Here is a 21,413-nt window from a genome sequence, read left to right as displayed (position 1 = left end):
AAGATTTTTTAATATACAGTATTCTACTCCACTGCCCAATTCCCACTTCTCATCATTCTTCTCCCTAGAAACTTTGAACGTGGAATCCGGACTTATTTTAACAAAGTCCACAAAAATCTCCTGAGATGCTCAAGATTAATTACAGGACTCGAGAAGAACAGCAGCTATCGAAGCACGCTATTGCTTTTGAGCAGCCAAAGATTATTGAACCATAAAGAAACTCCTCAAAGAATCACACCGCTCAAATTACACTAACATTAAAGACTAGCTGCAAAAGCCCCGTGAAAACCTGCAGCTACCATAGGACATAGAAGTGACCATATGAGACCAACCCCAAATGATACAGCTCCTCTGAAATAACCCATTTGGCAGAAGAGTGTAGTAAGATATGGTGACTGATACAGCACTTAAACTTCCATACCGACTAATGGTCCATAGTCTGAAAAGGGTGGAAGTAATAGAGGAGGAAATTCAAAAAAGATCTGACTCCCACACTCATAGCTAGGTATTTTCCTAGAATAATTCTATTTAAGTCAAGTTGTCTTCTAAAGTCGGAATAGTCGTAAAGAAACAACATGAATTGGAAAGTTTCACCTGTGAACAGGGCTCAAACCAACATCAAAAACTGCACTAAGTAAACCAGTTGCCTTTCGATGCAGCTAAAATAGCTTTCATTCTTTGTCTTCCGTTTTCTCCACGTTTACTAGATGTAGTTTAATACTTCGTAATTACTTCCTCCTGCTTTAGCAAAAATGATCGTAATGCCACATTTTCTTAAAACAATTTTCCTCCTAGGAGATCAGTTCTGAGAAAGGATTTTTTTCCTTTCACTTTTCCAAAACCAATACTGTTTTCAGGCTGAACTGTCTTCCATCCAGACTGACATTTACAAGCTGTGCTAGAAGTTGTCCTCCTCCACTTTTCTAACCTTATTAAAGGCATAAGGAGCATATCACCGAGACAAGATTTTAAATGAACAACCTCCCCCTGAATGCCAAACCAATGACTGTTTACACAATTAAAACTTAGTCTCAGCACTGTTTAAAATCTACCTATCCTGCAACAGCGTAATATAAAGAATGTCAACCACGTGTTAACATCTGCAAGTTTACACAAGCTTATGGTTGTATACCAGCCCATCCACTGCATCTGATCATAAACATAAGTAAAAAATATTTACTTATTTACAGAATCAATATGACTTTTATACATAGCCCTGAGACATGCTTTATAGCACAGAAAATACTTCCTCCTCACAATGAAAAAATAAAAGTGATTATTTCAGACTGTATAGGCAAAGACATGTCTTGTTTTGTAGCACAGAAACTGGAAAAGGAGAGTCTAATATACYTTCCAGAGCAACTCCCTGATTATTGCCTTTGTATGGAAAAAGTTGTTTATAGTTTTTAGACAAAAGATTTTTTTTGCACCAAAACTTTCCATAAAAATAGCATCTAAGCACTGCATGCATACAACTCACTTATTTTGAAAGCTTAAAATTTTAGAAGCAGCAAAATGATTTCAGAGCCGAAATTGCTCTGTTTAATTAGCATTATTCTATAAATGACATCAGGAACAATATCAGACTAGAACTGGCAGTAATATACTAATAGTGGATGCAAATAATTAAAAGCATGAAGGAGTCTGAATTTCAACTAATACATTGGGACCCCAGAAAATAATGTCTGATTAATCAGCAAAGCATATTTATTCCATCAACCAGTTCTATAGTAAGATTTACACAGTACAAGAAAACCCACAAAGCAGCAGGATGAACTTACACTTTGCAAAGTCCATTCCTCTTAGAAATGCTTTTATTCTGCATATTTTGAACACAGAATTAGTTTTCTTCTTCTTCTAAATATATGAAATACAGTACTCCAAAACTAGTTTTCATAATACTTTATCAAACCCAGAAACAGCAATGCAAAGAAACGGCTTGACAACTAATATCATCCAGACAAACACTGCTAGATTTTACGTAAAAAAAAGCCCTCACCTTTCTTGCAAGTCTACTGGAATTCAATTTTGCCTGTGAGGAAGCCGGAACTAATTTTTTTTAATCTATCAAATCACTGTCTGTAACAATTCTAATTATCAGAAATGCTATTTGTGCAAGACATGAGTTTCTGATAGCCCTTAATAACCTGAATTTAAGTGTTCCTGTAATCTGAATTACTAACTAGCGAAAAGTTTAGCATCTATAAAAGTCAACTAGCTTTTTTTTAGCACGTAATACATTCCTGATGTAAAGTTTTGTGTAAATTATGAAAAATGAAAACTTTTCTCTCAAAGTCAAATTTTAAAACTTATTTGTAATATTGACATTTTTGCTAATTCTAGAAAGTGAAGTGGGTATTTACTCACTATAGAAGATGAAGGGAGCATAAAATTTATATAAATTTTAAGTATTACAGCAAGTTTCTGATGAGCTACACTAGAAAGTTCAAAAATGCAAAGCAGCTTTGCATAGAAAGCAAGAGACAAAGTATTAAATGTTTTCTCTGACTCTTGCCAAACTTTCTGCTCTGAAGTGATGGATGAGGTTTCCTCAGGCTAAGATGCCAACACCAATTAGCCATGTCAATCCACAAGAACGCCAGCTGCCAGGATCTAACTTTTACTGTATGACTTAAAAGTGAAGACATCAGCAATGTTTAAGTTCACATGACTCCTAATTTTAAAACCGGCCTTTTAAAGATTTAGTGTGGGGGTAATGACAGTGACCTTAAGTTTCAACCTTTTAAAATCATCATAGAATGCCATGAATTATCCATAATTTGATTATGCAAAGTATTCTGTTAATTGAATTAGTTCACATTATGCTCCACTCTAAAGAAAATAAGACTTCAGCTTATTTCCCTTCTTATATGAATTTTATGTAAARTTTATAGTTAAAAAGTAGTAATTTATTTCGATATTGCCTCTTTCAGTTGCCAAACTGCCAATCCCACAAAACATGATATGTGTAAAGTATATAGCTTACCCATTTATGGCATCCAATCCTGAATCCCAAGATAAAATTTTTGGAAAGTGTCTTGAGGATTTATCAACTAGGGTGAAAAATGCTTAAGTCTGATTATTTTTAAMCATCTGTATTTAATTTCTGAGTAAGGAGTTTAGAAATGCTGATCACAGAATACACTTCCCTGCAAAGACACCACAATAAGCTCAATGATTCCATTAAAAGGTAAACTTTTTCTTCTACTTACGTGCTTGTGGAATATATCTGAACATTATTGTCATTCATTAAAAGCACCCATTTCTTCTGAGTAATTTCCACATTCCTCCAAATGACTCAAAAATTTGTTCCTTTTTAAGTAGGCTGCGTAACTTTATTAATATCTTGATAGAAGCCATTTTGGTTTTACTACTACTACTTTCACACTTCCTCTACTATACCAGTCCAGTATGCAGTTGGCATGTGGTATTAACAGCATCACTTCTTGAGCTGTTCTGTGCCCTGCAGACACTGAAAGAATGAGAGGTAAAAGCAGTCGTATGACTAGGTACRGAATAGTTGCCATTTTTCTGGGAACAAGACAAGAACCTTCCTTTCCACATTCATATTCAAAACCCTCTTCAGTTAATTTTAATTGCCTCTAAATTGGAGGGTTTTTTACTTCTGCTCTGAAGTTTTATCAGTTGCTTTTATTCTTTTATGCTTTTACTGCATCATTTCTGCAAACACATACATACCTATATATTACAGCATAAAAGCAGCATAGAAAAGCTCACAATGAATAAGTTAGTTTTCTATTAGTGATTCTCCATGCCACAGTGAAAACCAAAGAAAAAGGAAGAGACAAGAATGAGTATCAAGTATATTCTAGACATCACACAAATATTTAATTACACAAGCCTTTTTGTTCTATCATGATTTTTTTCTTCCTTTGAGACAGTTTGTGAAAGACAATTTTGTATTTTGCATGGAGGCTTTACTTTGCAAAATAATCTAAAAGCTATTAACCTGAGAACACTGTATTTCATTACCATTTAATTATACTGTAATAATAATATAAAGAACATAATATAATGAAATATTAAAATCATAAAAAGAAAAAACTACCTTTCTCACTAGAGCACATTATCTTCAAGTCACCAATGTACGATTAGTTTACTTTTATGAGATTTGCTCTTTAAATCAAAAGGGCAAAAAAACTGTCAATCTTGATGCCTTTTCATGAGTTTGGTAAATCAGATTATATTTAAGTCTTCTGTTGTCAAAATTTTCTTTGTGATGCCTGACTCTCYACACTATGACACCTGTCATGGCCAAAACATGATTCTGGGAATGAGCGACTGACTTTAACCATAAGACAATTGCCTGACTTCAAACCATAAGACAGAGTACACGAGGTGAAGGCCACGGTATGAATGTCACATGATCTTCATCTAAGCGTGTCTTCCATGAAATGAAAAASACTGATTACTTTCCTTTCTAATTCCTTTTTCCAGGAAGGTGCAGGCAATAATGAAGTAGAAAATACAGAAGGGGCTCTTCYACTAAATCCAGGTGACAACACAGCAGAAAAATACTATTCCTCAACAAAAGCCAGGACTTATCAAAGGATGTCGCTTGATCTGATAAAAGTAGAAGCAAAAAACGTCATCAAATGCCAAACTACTGGCTACAATGTAGGCTAATGGCAAAAACGTTACTATTAAAAGGGGACTCTCAAGTGATCTTCAAGCTTAAGAGGTGTTAAGGAGTACACATATCTTCAAACTGTAGCCTCAGAGCAAACACTACTCTGTTGATRTCGACTTCTAAGTTGAAACCAAAGATGACTTGTTTCTTGTTAGTACTAAAGACATAACCTGTGACAGAAGTTCAAAAATTAACTGCAGCGAGAAGGTAATCAGAGAGGCAGTCTGTTCACTTCGCAGCAGAAATTTTGCCATCAGTGACTACTTAAAACTTTTTAGACAACGGTTGCCATTTTTGCTCCTCTTTTACCCAAGCAGCAATGACAGATGACTGCCTAAGACCGCCTGCAAATCATTTTGGTACACTATCACAATATAAGGTTTTGTCTTCTGTGCAGCAAGAATTACTCCTTTATTATCCAGAGTCTTATCACAGAGTGGTTTTCAAAGAGAAAAAACACAGATAACTTCAATGAAAACTTTCAAACTCAAATTTTTCCTCTAAATTAAGCAGGAGGTCAGAATAAGAATATCAATGTACTCATGTTTTTCCTACAATAACTTACAAAATAGAGAAAATAAGAAAACTTTTACAACTATTCTAACAAAGCTAGACTGGTGCTTATACTTTTTGCCTCTCAGAAGGAACTAACCAATGGTTCTTCTTAAACTGAAATCCTGTATCAATTCAAAAGGTGACACTGCAAGGGATGAAAAGGACATCTAAGCCGGACACCATTAGAGAATACATACACCTGGCTCCTGCCAGCTGCTGCCATAACCAAAGCCACTGTCACCCAACAAGAGGGACTGCAGAGAAGAGTAACAAAGCGCGGAAGAGATGGTGGCAGGAGGACAGAGCTAGCACCCTCGGCGATAAGTTTCTCAAGCATTTACCGGACTCATTCAGGTTACGGAGATCACTTTTGAAACACTAGAAAACCACGAAACTTCCAGGTATTCCTATCTTGCTTAGCTTGCTAAAAGAAAAGGCAAGCTTCACCTCCCCAGCAGTATATGCATAACGTTAATACTAACCTGAGTACTAACGTGAAAACAAACAAGACAATTTTGATTATTTATTAAAGAGAAAGTGGGGGGTCAAATCCATTTTCCTGGGATCTAGCATGTCTAAAATATATATCGGGTAAATCCACCTGCCTTCCTTGACTCTGCATTGCCTCCATCTTTTGACAAAACCCGAATTGTTCCCAATGGAGAAGAAAAGGAGCTGGTGCCACGTTTTTTAAATATCCGTTTGGTAAGTTTAAACAGAAAACATTTTCTTGTGTTACAATAAATAATAATTAACTTTGTAACCAAATATATTGGTTTATCAAAACAATAGCAACATATCAAATTCCTATGATTACACAGTACTGTCAATGAAAAACGATAAACTTTTGTATTTTAAAGGCTATCTCTGAACGGCTACATAATGTTCTATAGCATAGGACAACGTTAGGTGATGATTTCTCAAAAAGTTACAAGTTACACAACATGACAGAAACATGATTTTAAAGACAAACAGCACCTTACTCAAGAAAGAAACACCCTTCAATCTCTATTCTTCATAATATCCTCCTCCATTTAATTGCAACAGGCACAAGGGATTTCTTGAAACATTCGTAACAACTCAAACACATTTGTAAGTTTGTACAGAAAACTCTTGATAAACTGGTGAGAAAAAAAATCACTCAGGAATGTTCAGTGTCAGAGGATTTCTGGCGTGCATGCATCTTTCTTTACAATGTTAACAATTTGCCTTCAGCAAAAAGACTACAGGATCAACAAAAGCATAGCTTAAAAGCGRGTTTCTGTTGTTGCTTTCTCTCCTGTCATAGCAAATCTCACCTCTCTTTCCTTCCCTCCGTCCACCTCACCCGCAAAGGCATGAAACAACAATAACACATTTACTGTTTATGGAAATTGATATTGGACTCAAACATTTAAGCCATGTTTTACATTCCACTGGACTTCAAGCTTGGTGTCTACTTTGCTGCTTATGTGTACCATATATCACTAGTGGTTTTGATTTTTTAAATACTGGAAAGCATAAAGATTTAGAAATCACAAGAACTTCCACCCTGTAAAAAATACACAAATATCTGGAGTGAAAGCTGTGACCGAAGTGCACTGGATACTCATTTCTCCATTGGATCCTGGGGGATTTCTTTTTAAATACATGTCACAATTCTGAAGCCTGCTTTTGGAACAAATATTTCAAGCCTTAAGAGCACAACTAACACCCCTCCTTTGCATTGAATAGTTGGGCTAAACAAAGGTATGGCCAAAATGAACCCAGATTTGTCCTGTTTATGTAACTGCAGAACAATTCAAGAGGGAATTTACTTTGACCACTTTAAAAGAGCAAGAAACTTTCTGTTCAATTATATCACTTGTGCTCTATAATATACAGAAGCAGGACATCACCACTGGAACACATCTGATCAACTTGTTCAGTTCAGTATTTCCATAACATGAACAGTATTTTTAAGCAACTATTTCTTAACTGGATTTGAAATATTAAGAAACAGTATTTCTATAATAACAGACATAGGAAAAGGAAGAAGTTGGCATGTCCAAAAGGCATAGTAACTACTTAAGTAGGCTCTCAGCTTCATTATTAACTTAGCCACAGCAGTTCTCAGAGATTTTACAAAAAATGTCACAAGTTTGGGCGTACAAAATTTTGAAGGACTTCCACTCTCACACAACTGTTGTCACAGCACTTCTCTTAATTATTACCTATATTTAATGTGCAAGCTTTTTTTTTTTTTTTTAAACACTACTGAAAGGGAAAGTATGGCTGCATATTCCTTATTTTAGGGCAATAGCTCTTCTTTGGTTTACAACATCCTATGTACAAYGTTCCATCAACAACAGATGCACTGACAACCTAACACAAGCATGGTACTAAATAAAACACAAACTATTCAGATTTCTGTGTAAATTTTATCCAAATGCAATTGCTGACAACAACTTTTTCAGCTCCCACATTCAGGATATCAGTAATACCCTATCTCTCTATATACAGGCTCTTGCCAAATTTCTCCTCATGTTAACTGCAGCAAAATTCATCCCCTCCTTTCCTTGCAAACCCATCATTTTCTTTGTCGTCTTCTCTCTGCTTTAGTTGGACAGACTATACCTTTCCTGCATCTCATCTTTCTTCCATTCATTAAACCTGTAGCACTCCCACATTCCAATTCCCATTACATCACCCCACTTCCAACCCCTTCATGTCTTTCACCACAATAAATTTTAACTTCTCATCTTTAGTTTTTACTTGTTTTGCTGCCTCTTTTTCTTCCTACCTTTCTCATCTTATTTTTGAGCCTGTATCTTTCCACTCCCTAAATCTCTCTGACTGGAGCAGATTCCTACCCCTCCTCCTTCCAGTGCACTCAAGAGTCCAGTCTCCAGCAACACTGCTCTGTCTTTTCCATCCAGCTGCCTTATTTCATGCTTGATCCTTATATTGCTTAACCCGTGACCTTCAAGATCAACTTGTTAATATTAACATTCCCAATTTTGTAAGTGTAACATCATACAGTCAAAGTCATAGTACAAAAACAAAGAAAATCTTTGATATAATGATGAGGTTTAAATTTCAAACATAACATGTAGCGAAACCTTCTTTTTCTCTGATAAAGGAAATGAATGCACTTTATAGTTCAGCATATGGTAGAATAACTGCTTCTTTGGCATAGCATTTCAGTGACACAACGCATCAAATTTTCCAAAATTTGTATTTCTCATTTTGTTTTATCAAATTGGTCCCAGACAAGATTAGTCTCTTCCTGTCTTGCACTTCTCTTTATATTAAAGGCAGCCATTCATCCTGCATGTAATTTTGTTTTGTTCTCACCACAAAAAGCCCTTATTCAAAGACATGACTTCTTCAGCTTAAGAAGCAAAAACGTAAGTGTTGAGTTGTTCATGATGAAGTATGACATAACTGTTTTGAAACATAAGAGCTATATTTCTTGTTTATGGGCGCTCATATATTAATATCATCACCTTTTCAGATAGAAATAACTTGAGGGATTGCATTTCACTTTACACCTTTGTTGGAATCTTGGAGTTCCTTTTGATCTCAAATTGTCCATGAAGGATCATCTTATATGTTCATCACCAATGCACCACTTACGATTTTAGAAATTTCTTGACTTTAACGTGCCATCTAAAATAGAACTTGAAAGGCTCTACATTTCTCTCTGGTCTACAGGGCTGACTGCTGTAACTCTGCCCCTTGGTATTACAGAGGTCAGTTCTCAGACCGCAACTGGTTAAAAATTCCCAAACCCACATTCTCAACAATGTTAGAGCCTAAGAGTATTAACTTACTTCTAAAAAACTTTGACTGTCTTCCAGTGAGCTCAGAAGCTGATTTTAGATTCTGCATATCAAAACTAAGATCACTTAGATCCTTCACTGCTGTATTTATTTCTAGTTCTAATTCACCTCAAAAAAAAAGTGTATTGCTGTAGTAGTCTCAGTTTAGCAGAAAGTCAGTTTAAGAAAGCACTTTCATTCAATTTTTCCATACAGTGTAAACAACTTATTTTTAATCTGTCATTTTATTGTGTAAGCAGTAAGAAAATGCAACCGGGGAGGTCAGCTTCACATAAATCTATGCTCACTGCCTTCAGATGAGCTAGGACACTTATTCATCCGTTTCTGTTAAGCACCAGAGTAAAATCAGTAAAGACATCACCTTTCAAAACAAGAGTAATGCTTAGACCTCCTGGCTTTAACATTCTGCTGCATTTCACCTCTTTATCGTGAAAGGGCAGCCATACATAAAAAGACTTTAATACGTCTATGCCCATTTCACTGAGTAAATTCATCCCAGAGCACAAGTTGTCCATGACTGCTAACAAGACAGTAGAAATAAAGTTTTCCAATTTTAAAAGCCCTAACGTGGCTACAAAAATTCACTGCAGCACTAGTCAATAAGTGTAATTACAATTACCTCCTGCCTAATAGGACAAATGCACACATGAAGAATCATACAAAAAGCCTCAATTACTGCTCAGGMGGCAAAGCATACTTTAGCAAAATCTGAAACACAAAAACAGAACATACTTTKTTCAAAGAATGTAGGAACAGGTCCTGACACTAGTTTTATAGAGCGCAAGAAAAACAGTGTAATTTCACATTTCACTTCCATTCTGTATTTTCATTACGTAACAACTATCTTAAGTCAGATTATATTCTAGGTCTAAAATCTAGTTATCATCATTAAAAATTAAAATTTGCCAGCTTTCAGAATGGGGCAGAGTGCAATCTACAGGTAAGAGAAATAAATATTTTAAACGCACAGTAAATTTATGAGTAAATTTATCAAAGCATATAAAGCTCTACATCAAATGAAAGCAACACAAACGGAAGCATCTCCAGTAGTTACACACTCTGCTAGCCAGGAAAGTACATCACGACCAAGGAGAGTTTATCAAGCAAACCCTCGGTGGCTCTGAATTCACCACAGATTCATGACAAAAATAAACCATTATGCTGAAGAGCATGTTCATGGCATCAAATGGCTTCCACAAAACGTAACATTAGCTGACTTTTCCCTTCTGACACTGCCCAACATCATGTAATGCAGAACTTGGGAGCTGTGAACATAACAGCTCAGTGTAAACCGAAGTCTTTGCCAAATAATTCAGTGCTAACTTTCTCAGAACTGGGATACTCAAAGGTGTTTCTTCTAAGCACATCTAATTCACCCCTGTCTTGAAAACCCCACTCCAAAAGGATGATGACATGTCCAACTAATCACCATCTTTGTAACCTATGCTTCCTTGTGCTAGTAGTTTCTGTGCAGTTGCTCTTCTGAATTCAAGAAAAATACGAAGCTTTCCAAAGTTAAGCTATTCTTCTAGGAATTCAACTTTGTTCCCATGTGTTATTGAGGGTCTGAACATATAATTAATTAGAGAAAAGGACTTATCAGCTTCTCAAATTAGGAAAAAAAAAAAAAGAGCTTTAGAAAGAAAATAAATCCCCCAGTACAGGCTATGAAGTATCCAAGTCCAGTAGCTATAAAAAGTTTTAAAAAGTACTAACACCAATAAAATTTAAGGTGAAAATTAATTTCTTTACTTTTGACGTCTATGCAGACACTCATGAGTAGGGCTTACTGACAGGCAGTATGTGAACACAGAGTAAACCAAGAAACAGCTCCTGGCTAAAAGAAATTATTAAATGCTACAATTTGAGAAAAAACTGTTAACTGGTATTGCAGATGCTTACAGGGAGTTTCCAGAATATTTACCTGTTAACATACATAAAATATCACCTCCAAAAGCCTTCCCACCCCCCAAATCCTTAGAATTACAATGGTCACCGACAATGACTTTACAAGGATGGACATGAAGGTATGAKCTTTATCTTCGGTTTTATTACCCTAATCTGTACTGTAATACATTGCCTTTGTACCATCACCTTTACTCATGGATCTTGAAGGAGCTCTAAATTTCCAGTATTCTACTGGGGCCCCAATAAGTTTATATAGTATTCTAGAACACATGCTCTGAGTTCGTTCTTTTTTTTTTTCTTTGKTTTTTTTTTAAATAGTTTCTATGACTCTTTACACAACTCAAGCTTTATAAAAACTTAAGGTAAATCTTTTAGAATAATAACATAATTCCTCAACAAGTATGATCAAGTAATATATATTCAGAAAAAGGTAATGTAGAAAGCACCATTTATATAAATTTACTACTCACTTATTTGAATGAGAATGTAAGGAATATGCCAAAAATTTTAAATCGATATAACCACATGGTAAAAAAATGTTTGCACGTACAGTATTTGATATCAGTTGGGAAAAAAATTAACTATAAAACTAAAACACAGTGTTGGATACTCATCCAGAAACAATGATCATTAAATACCAGATGCTATTCTACTACTGAGGGGACATAAAAATTATCCATTTTCTAGGGGCTGTGATACAAGAAATTTCAAGCACAGTGCAATGAACTACATTTCATCCTTTGCTTTAAAGTTACTTCTGAAACACCCACTGTCAAAATTTGCTCTTAAGATAATTCTAGTTATCTACTAACACAGAGTTCTTAAAGAAAAATCCTGGAAGGATTAAAAAGGCAATAAATCTCAGTATCAATCCATTTTAAGCAAGACACATTTCCAATGATCTTATATATTTTTATTCTTGAAATAAAGGACTACTTACCTGATTGGCCATGTAAATTGTGAGCAGACCTCTCCTATAAACAAAAATGATAAAGTTAGTAACTGAATTAAACATTTCTTGCATACTGAAGGAAGGACACTTTAAGCATCAGAGCATTGCATTAAAGAAGAGAGTTTAGGAAATAACGTATTGATAGAAGATGAATCATTATCACCCTGTAAAAAAAGCAGTATGAAACCAAAATAGCACCTTGATAGCACAGTATCCAAAGCAGCAAGGAACTGCATGAACAAGTTATATATAGTAACACACTACTGCACGTGAGTTGGGCAGCCATCATGAAGGGGTAAGGCACCTTGAATGACAGAGCACTTACCACAAAGTAAAAGCCTACACACAAACTGACCTGAGCCAAGATTTCTGCTTCAGCACTCTCAGCTGAAAACACTTTTCATGATAATGGAAGCATACAAACAGGGGCTATGGGTTAAGTTAGGTTGTGAACATACAGAAAGTTGCTGGTGCGTAGGCTTTTATTTTGCGATAAGTGCTATGTAATTCAGGGTGCTTTACCCCTTCTGCTTGCATTGTCATGAAAAGTGCTTTCTACTAAGAGTGATGAAGCAAAAGTCTTGGCTCAAATCAGTATGGCCTTTTTATAGTTGAGAGTCACTATGCCAACAGTGGCCTGGCATAGCTGCCACTGTTTTCCAGCTTTCACTCAAGTATTTTGGGATCTTCCCCCTCCCCGCTCCTTTTTTTTTTTTTTTTTTTTTAAAGGCGTTCTCTATATACCTCAGATCATAGCTCACCAACTGCCACTCTGCTATCCTATATCTAACCATTAAGGTTACTCAGTATGGAAATCAGTTTATAACCTGAACATATATTTGTCTTCATATCATTCACAATTTTTATACTATTACATGAATAGTATTTTATACTATTATATATATATATACACACACAATTTTATACTATATAGTATTTTTACACTATTACACRATGGAACAGTCCAGGTTTGTATGTTCCACTCGGTCACAAGTTTCTAAATTTCTAAGCGTTCCTAAAGCGCTTAAGAGAACTGTACATTAACAGAATTTATCTTGGAATCACTTCAGTCCTACGAGCAAGCAAAACAAAAATCAGAGGTAGTAGGAAATAGCAGAATTCCTACTGTGCAGTTTCCAGGCATCAATCAACCAACACTCCCCCCTCCCCAAAAAAACAACAACAATAAAAAAAAAATCTAGTCAGTATTTTCTGATATATGACCCCCACCCCACGCTCAGGTGCAACTTTGCCATGCAAAGCATCCACATCAAGGTTTTTCACAGCAGATATCTAAGGTAAAGGGATATATTCCACTTAGAAGCTTTAGTGCTTTCACACCACTTTGAAGTTGAGTTACGGAGCCCCCCTTCATATACCTTCTCCACCTAGTACCAGTCGTGACAGGCACTACAACCAAGATTCTAGCACGGAGACCCAGGAAAAGGAAGCCTGAATCTAAAGACTTGGTGAGGACAGGGCACACACGAGACAAAAAGATAGGAAGTAGGGTCTGTAAACATTAACAGAAAGAGACCTCTACAACTTGTAACAAAGCATCAGAATAGGACATTCTCCTGCTGACCAGGAAGTGGTAACAACTCACCTTGTGTGAACCCAGCTCTCAAGCCGGTCCACAAACGTTGATCATCTAATCTTGCAACCCGTTCAGATGACAAAAGAATATCGTTGTCCTGACCCTTCTGATTACCAAAGCGGCAGCCAATACATTTCTACATAACGTAAGTTCTATTTTAGTTTGTCCTCAGAAGAAAAACAAATGGATGTCTAATGTCTCTTGGAGTTATTCCTGCAATAGTGTTAGAAATTTAGGTTAAATATCCAAATACTCAGCTTTTTGGAAATACCAGAATTTAATTTTTTCATGTGAGCTAAACCATTAACTCAATGCATTTTGAATATTCTGGAAAGTGTTAGAACTTTAATAGCATCCTGCAGTAACACGCTTAACTGAGAGAAGCTACCACCAGCTACAGAATGACAGAATAGACAGATACAGCTTTAAGAATATAATGTGTATGTTTACAGTTATTTTGTGTGTTACATAACACAATTATTATATGTACACATAATTTACATAGTGGTTCTCCCCTGCATTCTTTGACAGGCATGCAGGGCGTTATAGCCTCCCACTGAAATTGGGTTACACCACATTATAAGTACTAAAAAKGTAAAATAGGAACTTGCTCTAACAAAGTTTTAGCTGTAAGGGACCAAAATAAGAGCTAAGCATAAAATGTGACCTGCCAACTGCAAAGACAAAGAAAGGAAAAGGGGCTAGAGAAGAGGAAGGAAAAAAATTAGAAGCTACAGTGCAGCTGCAGCAAGACTGATATGAGAAATAGTCAGAAGGAGGGAAAATGTTCAGACATCCAGCGTGCACAAGGAAATAACTTCCTGAGTTGAAAATACAGAAAGCAGCTAGATGACATCATCCGAAAGTGCCTGCAGCAAGTCTGTCTGTATTTACTGCTGGAAGAGGTCTTGTCTAACTCCATGCAAAAACAGCTTTCTTCCTCCAAATTAATTTTGGGACAGATTTAAATAGTCCTGTGTTTCTGAAAAAAGGACTCTTCCTGTCCCACTGCAAATGTGAACCAGCAAGCCTAACCTAACTGTGAACTCAACTGTTAAAAAAGTGGGTGGAAGTTCAGAAAATGTTGCACTATTTTGTAACAATGACAACTGACGGAAAACAGGACAGAAAGATGGAATTAGTCCAAACAAAAGGGTCACTGATACAACTCAAGGACTGCATTAAACTTGCAGCTGGTAAATAAGAGAAGAATATAACTGAGAAATAGTATTACAAAAGTAAGAAATAATTAAATAACAAAAATAATCACTTAACCATGTATAATTACCTGCTTTGGGGATTTTTACAGATACTGAGAAAATGCTGACATTTCACCCCAAACAGTCCATGAACCAGTGCTGGACATTAACCACCGGAACATCTGCATCAGCAGGTAGTTTCACCAGTGATGGTCAGGCAAGGTCACTAAGGAAAAGCTCAAGGTAATGCACACAAATCCTTATCATCATTTACTCTTCCATGCTTTCTTTTTTGACTCATGCTATTTTCTTTCAGAAGCAGCTCTAAGATTTTCATCTCATCTTAGCACAACTACCGAGAAGGAACTTATCTCACCATCAAGAAAGACAAAGTGTTAGACTTCAGAGGGTCACCAAAAGTGCTGAAGATGCTAAACAAGCAAATTTTAAATGCAGCTTTGTGTGCCAAGTTACAGTATTCTGAGAAAGGCACTGACGGAAGATAGGACTTCCCAGTCCTTGCCTTTCACTACCTCCCTCTCACCTCTTTGGCTGGCAGTATCTCCCACATCCTGCTCAGTTTCTAATGATGTAGGCGATCTTTAATTTGGGAAAGAAAAATCCAAGTTCAAGGCACAATTCATGAAAGGCTGACCAACACTGAACTAGAACAGGGWAGCAAATCAGCATCCAAAAGAGCTGCATCTATGGGAGGAGAGATGTAATGGCGTGCCCTGTTCCATTCTGCCAATCTGCTTTGGTAACTTAAAGAGCTGAACACTTTTTCAAAAAGATTTGTTTTAACAAGCCTGATATCTTCCACCTGAAAGGGGGGATTGGATGAAAGCAATCAAGTTTTTGAAGTACTGTTTAAAGTATCATAACGCTGCAGTGCTTATCACTTTTCCTTTTGTTTGTCCTAATTATTTCCTCTTCACACTCTCACATGAACTTTCTTGTATGTTTGTCAGAGGACTAAGCAAGCCAAGTCTCAGAATTTACTTACTTAACAGAGCTCATGTCATCTGTTACTGTACAATTCCAATTTTTTGGATTCACTTTTTCTATTTAAGTTGCAACAGAGCACATTTCCAAAAAATAAAAATAAATAAATAAAATAGTTCCCTTCTTCATCATTTATGCCTTCCTCAAAGAAAGGTTCTACTTGATAAAATTTTCTTTTCTGACAATTTGGTGATATTCAGACCAAAATCTAAAAGCAACAGCTCTCAAACTATGGCCTATAAAGCTCAACAGAGAACCACATATTCTTGTGATTGTACTGCCCAGAGGAAAGAGTCTAAAACAACTCTGTTTAATAAAAAATAAATAAATAAACAAACACTATAGCATAAAAACASCAAGGAAGACTAACAGCATACTGGGCTGCATGCAGAGAAGTGTAGGCAGGAGGTCAAGGGAAGCGATTAATCCCCTTTACTTGGCACTCATTAGACCACACGTGGAAGACTGCATCCAGTTTCGGCTCCCCGATACAATGAAGTCGTGGATGAGTTGGAGCGAGGTCAGCAGAGGGCCACCAGGACGGCGGGACAGGAGCTCCTGCCCCATGAGGACAGCAGCCGTCCGATACCTATGAGGGGTTACTAAGACGACAGAGCCAGGCTCCTATCGAGGCGCACAGCAGAAGAATGAGAAACAACCGCCATTAACTAACAGACGGGAGAGTTCAACGTGACTTGAGGAAATGATAAGGACAGTCAAGCTTTGAACAGAGGCTGTCGGCTTTCCGTCCTCACAGCTTTACAAAACCCGCTTGGACGAGTCCCTAAGCAACCTGGTCTGAATTCAGTGTTGATCCTGCTGTGAGCAGGGCTCTGGACACGATGACTTCCCAAGGTCCCTTCCAACCTGAATGATTCTATGATTCTATGGAAAAAAAGGTGAAAAGCCACTTTAAAATATTACCACATGATTTCTTCACAGATTATAAAATCAGAAGAGACCACTGTGATAACTAAGCTCATCTGGCTTCCTGAATAACGTAAGACATACATTTTTCTATAAGAAATTAGTTTGAACAAATCATCTTTTCTAATATATAATGTGTGTGTACGCACCTGTGTGCGCGAGCGTATATGTGTATAAAGATACAAACAGGAAGAAAAAAAACAAACTTGTTTTTAAGTATTTCCAATGAAGTGACCACAGTCATTGATAAATTATTCTAATGCTACTTACCTTAATAATTTGCATCTTACTTCTAGGCAAGAATCTGCCCAGGCACTGAAATTACCTACATCTTTGCCTCCATTGCAAGACTACTGAGAGTCCATCCAAGTTACCCACATACCATTTCTTAAATTAAAACTAAGCTCCTTCAGTTTTTYTCCACAATTACAATGTTTTCTAAGATTTTAATCATACTCACAGCTCTTTTCTGAAACTGTCCCAACTTTTCCAGAACTCATCTTAACCTATGAACAACTCGGGGAGACAACAGTCCAACAAAACTTGCACCAGTATCAGATACACGGTAGCATGCATCACTGAACTCCTCCTCAATATTTGCCTGATCATATGTCATAAGATAACATTACATCTTTTAAGATAGTGGAATAAACATTTCAGGAGACTACTGGAAGCAAAACAGCTTAAGACTCGCCATCCAGTATTTTATTTAACTAACATTTTAAATTTAAATCATGATATTTGTTTCAAATTAACCCTGGTGTTTCAAAATACTTTCTTCTGATTCACGAACACACTTAAATGCGTTAGAGGACTTCAAGAAAAAGTTTCACTGTTAGAAATCAAGTGACCAAAATCCTTATTAAATTATATAAACAAATATCCAACACAGACTTGAAATGAAAACACAGGAAATAAAAAGCAGATTAAATATTTACTGCTCTTTGTTTAATCAATAGCATTTCAAAGTCAAAGAAACCAATAAGCACCACTCTCAGTGGCGCTTCGAATTCATCTTCCTGGGACCAGGATATTTCTATTTTGAAATAAACACTGTAAATTCTGGAAACATATTTGATTGAAGCCACATTCTGACTCTCCATACATGTGTGGTAAAAATCCGATTCACTTCAATAGAAGCAATGACAACTGTCCAAGTCTACATGCCGATACACTGTTTGTGTAGCAGTTTGCTAAAGAATGTTTTCTTGCTTAGTTTGATGCTTTATAAAAATTCAAATAACTTTACTCTCACAAGTAGTGAGGGCTTTGGCTCAAGGTAATAGGAAACCATACAAAATATTAATTAAAAAAAAACACAACCAAGGTGTATTTTTCCTACTCATTGCCCTAGTATTTCGTTGGAGATGAGAATGATTCTTTTTTTAATGTCAGTCCTCTCTCCTTATTTACCACGAACATTTATGGTCTTCCTTAAATACACTTATGGTTTACCTTAAATATAGAGCTGTTATTAAGCTAAAAAAGATACCTTTGCCTGAAGGTGGGATGAACCCTTAAAACATGCTTATGCTTTTTAATCTATTTACCTCTCAATATTCACTCCTCTGTTTGAATTTTTACTTTCATAGGGTTTTGTTTTTGGGGGGGTTTTTTTGCCTTGTTCATCATATACACCTAATACACAGCTTTCCAGTTCCTGTGGTTTTCTCACCAACTTTATTGGCAATATGAGGTTTAAAACATTGTTTTCTCTATTGCCTTGTTTCAGTCAAACCACAAACTTTTCAAAGAAGACAACTGGAAATCTAAACATTCAGTATGACTAATTACATATATTGGAATTATTATACCTGCACTTCTTTCATCAGTCTTCTGTGCTTTTTATGATCGTATTCTTCTTGGTCAAAACTAATAGGTGAAAAAGTCACAAATACCAGGAAACGACTACAGCAAAATGAATACGATCATGCACACAACTCGCATAAACTGAGTAAACAGGCACCTCTTTCAGTTAGAACAGCTCTAGGTGTTAGCTATAGCTATAAGCCAGTAAAATCACACAAGAGAGAGAGAAAAAGGTACAGATTGGGGCCATTATATCCAGGCCCCATAACCTGCTACAGCTACTGCCGACCCAGCATATAGCCGCAGGCGGCTGCAGAGATGGCTGGAAGCAACACGAAGATGCATAAAGCAGCATCTTTATGCATGAAATTAAGAAACAGGTTCTCTGTTTAAACAGCCCTCACTGACAGGTTAGGCTTCTCCCCACATATACTGCATTTTACAGTTGGGGGGGGGGAAATAAAAAAAAACCTACTAAGACAAGTATAGTGTTAGCTTAGCTGTAACGTTTTCTAACTGAACCCCCAGTCCAAATGCCACCTTCCTATCATCCCAGTCATATGTTTCACTCGGGAAAAAATTCTTAGTGTTGTCAGACCAAAAGATCTGATGTGAGAGCGAATAGGTCCTAGAATGAGACAAGTCAAACTTACTTTTCTTGTGACCTGTAAGACAAGATTTGAACTACCTATGGCTTAATACAGTGATGGTCACCTTGAGGAAGAAATATGTTTGGCAAGTTTCCTACAAATTCAAGTTTGAGTCTCATACATATACCACTACTTATTGGGTCTGTTGCACATTCTGACAGTTATCACCTTAATTTAAACGGTAATCATTTTTCTTATTCTCTAAAAGTCTAAGAAATCCCAAATAAAAGTACTTTCAAAAGAATCAGCGGATTCAAAGGTAGATATGGAGTGCAAGTTTACTTTTTAGTAAAACAACACACAACTTTTGTCAACCCAATTTACTACAGTAAAATTTGAAAACATTACCTTTTAGAAAAGGGAAGAAAGGAGGAGTTAACTCTGGCTTTAATTTCTGAACATAAACTAAGAAGCTAACATAATAGTTTGTAATGGCTCCCCAGACAGGATTTGTGGTCTGCAAAAACAGGAAGAACCCCCCCCCCCCCCAACACACTGTAAAACACACCGCTTTACAACCTGCAGAACTAAATCACACACACAAATCACAGGTTTCTCAAGGAAAAAAAAAGGCAGAATTAAGGGGTTTTTCTGCTCTGTAGCAGCTTGACACCAAAAGCTAACCAACTATAGATCTGAAGCTGCGATTGCATCCCTGTAATAACAAAAGTACTACAGATTATGTTTAGGGTATCGTTAATCTCTCACACCCACCAATTTCCTACTGACAGCTGGAGGCCAGCAGTGAAACCCTGGTGCAAAAGTTCACTTAAAATCAGCAGGAACAGATAAGCTTTCAAAATAATACAGAAAATTATGAAAACAGACCTAAGCAACGAGTTTTTGAAAGACAAAAACGATTACTTTTTGAGCTTAGTAAATACTGGTAGCAAGTCTTTCACAAAAAGATAATGTTCAAGCACATATCTTCACATCCAAAGACACAGTTTAATGAACCACAGCCTTTTTTTTTTTTTATAAAAATTTGTTTCAAAATTTTTGTTTAAAGGAGGAAAAAGACATTTCACAGTTTGGGAAAACAGGAAAGCGAAGCTGCTCAAAACTGTAAATGTTTGCTTTGAACATGTTACATGTTAAGCAAAACAGTTATTTTTTCTTCCAGATACTCAGAATTTGTTATTCTGAAAAKGAAAGAAATTAAACTCAACATGATCTATGATTTGAACATATGCCAAAGAAAGGGTATGAGAAAACTAGAAAGGGACAAAAGCCAAAAAGAAAATACATTTACAGTAATACATTCCAGTTAAATTAGCACCAATAATTCTTACTGAATTTTCAGCTAGCACACCACAAGATAACATCTATAGTTTAATTTTTGAACTGTTTTATACTCTAATTTTATACAGATTTTCTTTCACTATTCCTTTCCTCCTCCTCTCCCACTTTTTCTCTAGCATCTACAGAGCTGGAGTCAAAACAAAGGCTGACCTGCAGAGGGAAAACAAAACCTCTTAATTGGAGCGTGATTTAATCTCACAAGATTTCATGAGGAGATAAAATTCAGATTCCAAAAATCTTATTAGTCTCATAAAAGGAATGACTAGCAGATAACAAAAGAATAACAAATTAAATCTCAGGAAAAGAAACAAAGGATTTCAAGTAATTTTTTCAAATATGAATGTTACTTGGTATGGAAGGCCTATATAGCATTAAATGAGACCAAAACAAAAAAACAATTTTTTTGGACTGTTGATAGTAATACAGACTTGTTATCATCAGCTCAATCAACCAAATAGAAAACACCCAGTTCTTTTCTGGGCACCCTGTCAATCACAATACAACGTAGGCTGCTTGGCCACTCTATCTGGAAGGTATGCATAGAGGTTAAGGAAAGCAAACACTTTTCAAGCAAAACTGTTTGGGGGATCCTCAGCAAGAGAGGGCAGTTACTTCTATGTATTTTGCACTAGCAGTCACTACTGCTTCATGGCAAATAGAGGCCATCAGAGGATGGGTTATTAATGAAAATTAGGAAGAAAAGCAAGATAGCATGGAAACTGCAATGCTGAAGAGATGTGGGATCTTCCCTGGCTTTGCACACATACCCCATCAGGGGCTATCGGGGTTCCCCAACGTCAGCCCCCGGCAGCTCCGGAGATGCAGCTCCAGGGGCTTCCACAGCAGCTGCTTTCCGCTCCCCACCTTCGGCCCCAACACACTTTCTGCGCCACAGGCTGAGAAGCACAAGTTTTTCAATAAGCTCCTCAAATCACCAGATCTTCATCTATTTCAAAAGACTTAAGCAGCCTAATGCTCTTATTCTAGTCTGTTAAACTAGGAGCTACTGTTGTTTGCATGTTTGGAGCTAACATTCTCCTTAGAGGGGTACCATT

At 36.5% G+C, this 21,413-nt stretch overlaps 1 protein-coding gene across 1 annotated transcript in view; it reads right to left on the bottom strand.

Moving 5' to 3' along the window:
• The window catches only part of TMEM135 (transmembrane protein 135), a 191,596-nt gene that overhangs the window by 137,062 nt on the left and 33,121 nt on the right, over positions 1-21,413 (bottom strand). The window contains exon 4 of the mRNA XM_026077913.1: positions 11,858-11,891. Coding sequence (XP_025933698.1) covers positions 11,858-11,891 — 34 coding nt within the window. The remainder of the gene's footprint in view (positions 1-11,857; positions 11,892-21,413) is intronic.

The sequence above is a fragment of the Apteryx rowi genome, unplaced genomic scaffold (assembly GCF_003343035.1).
Source record: "Apteryx rowi isolate R43461 unplaced genomic scaffold, aptRow1 scaffold_468, whole genome shotgun sequence".
In the NCBI taxonomy this organism is placed as follows: domain Eukaryota; kingdom Metazoa; phylum Chordata; class Aves; order Apterygiformes; family Apterygidae; genus Apteryx; species Apteryx rowi.
The sequence above is the reverse complement of the archived record's forward strand: the minus strand, read 5'-3'. Positions and strand labels throughout refer to the sequence as shown.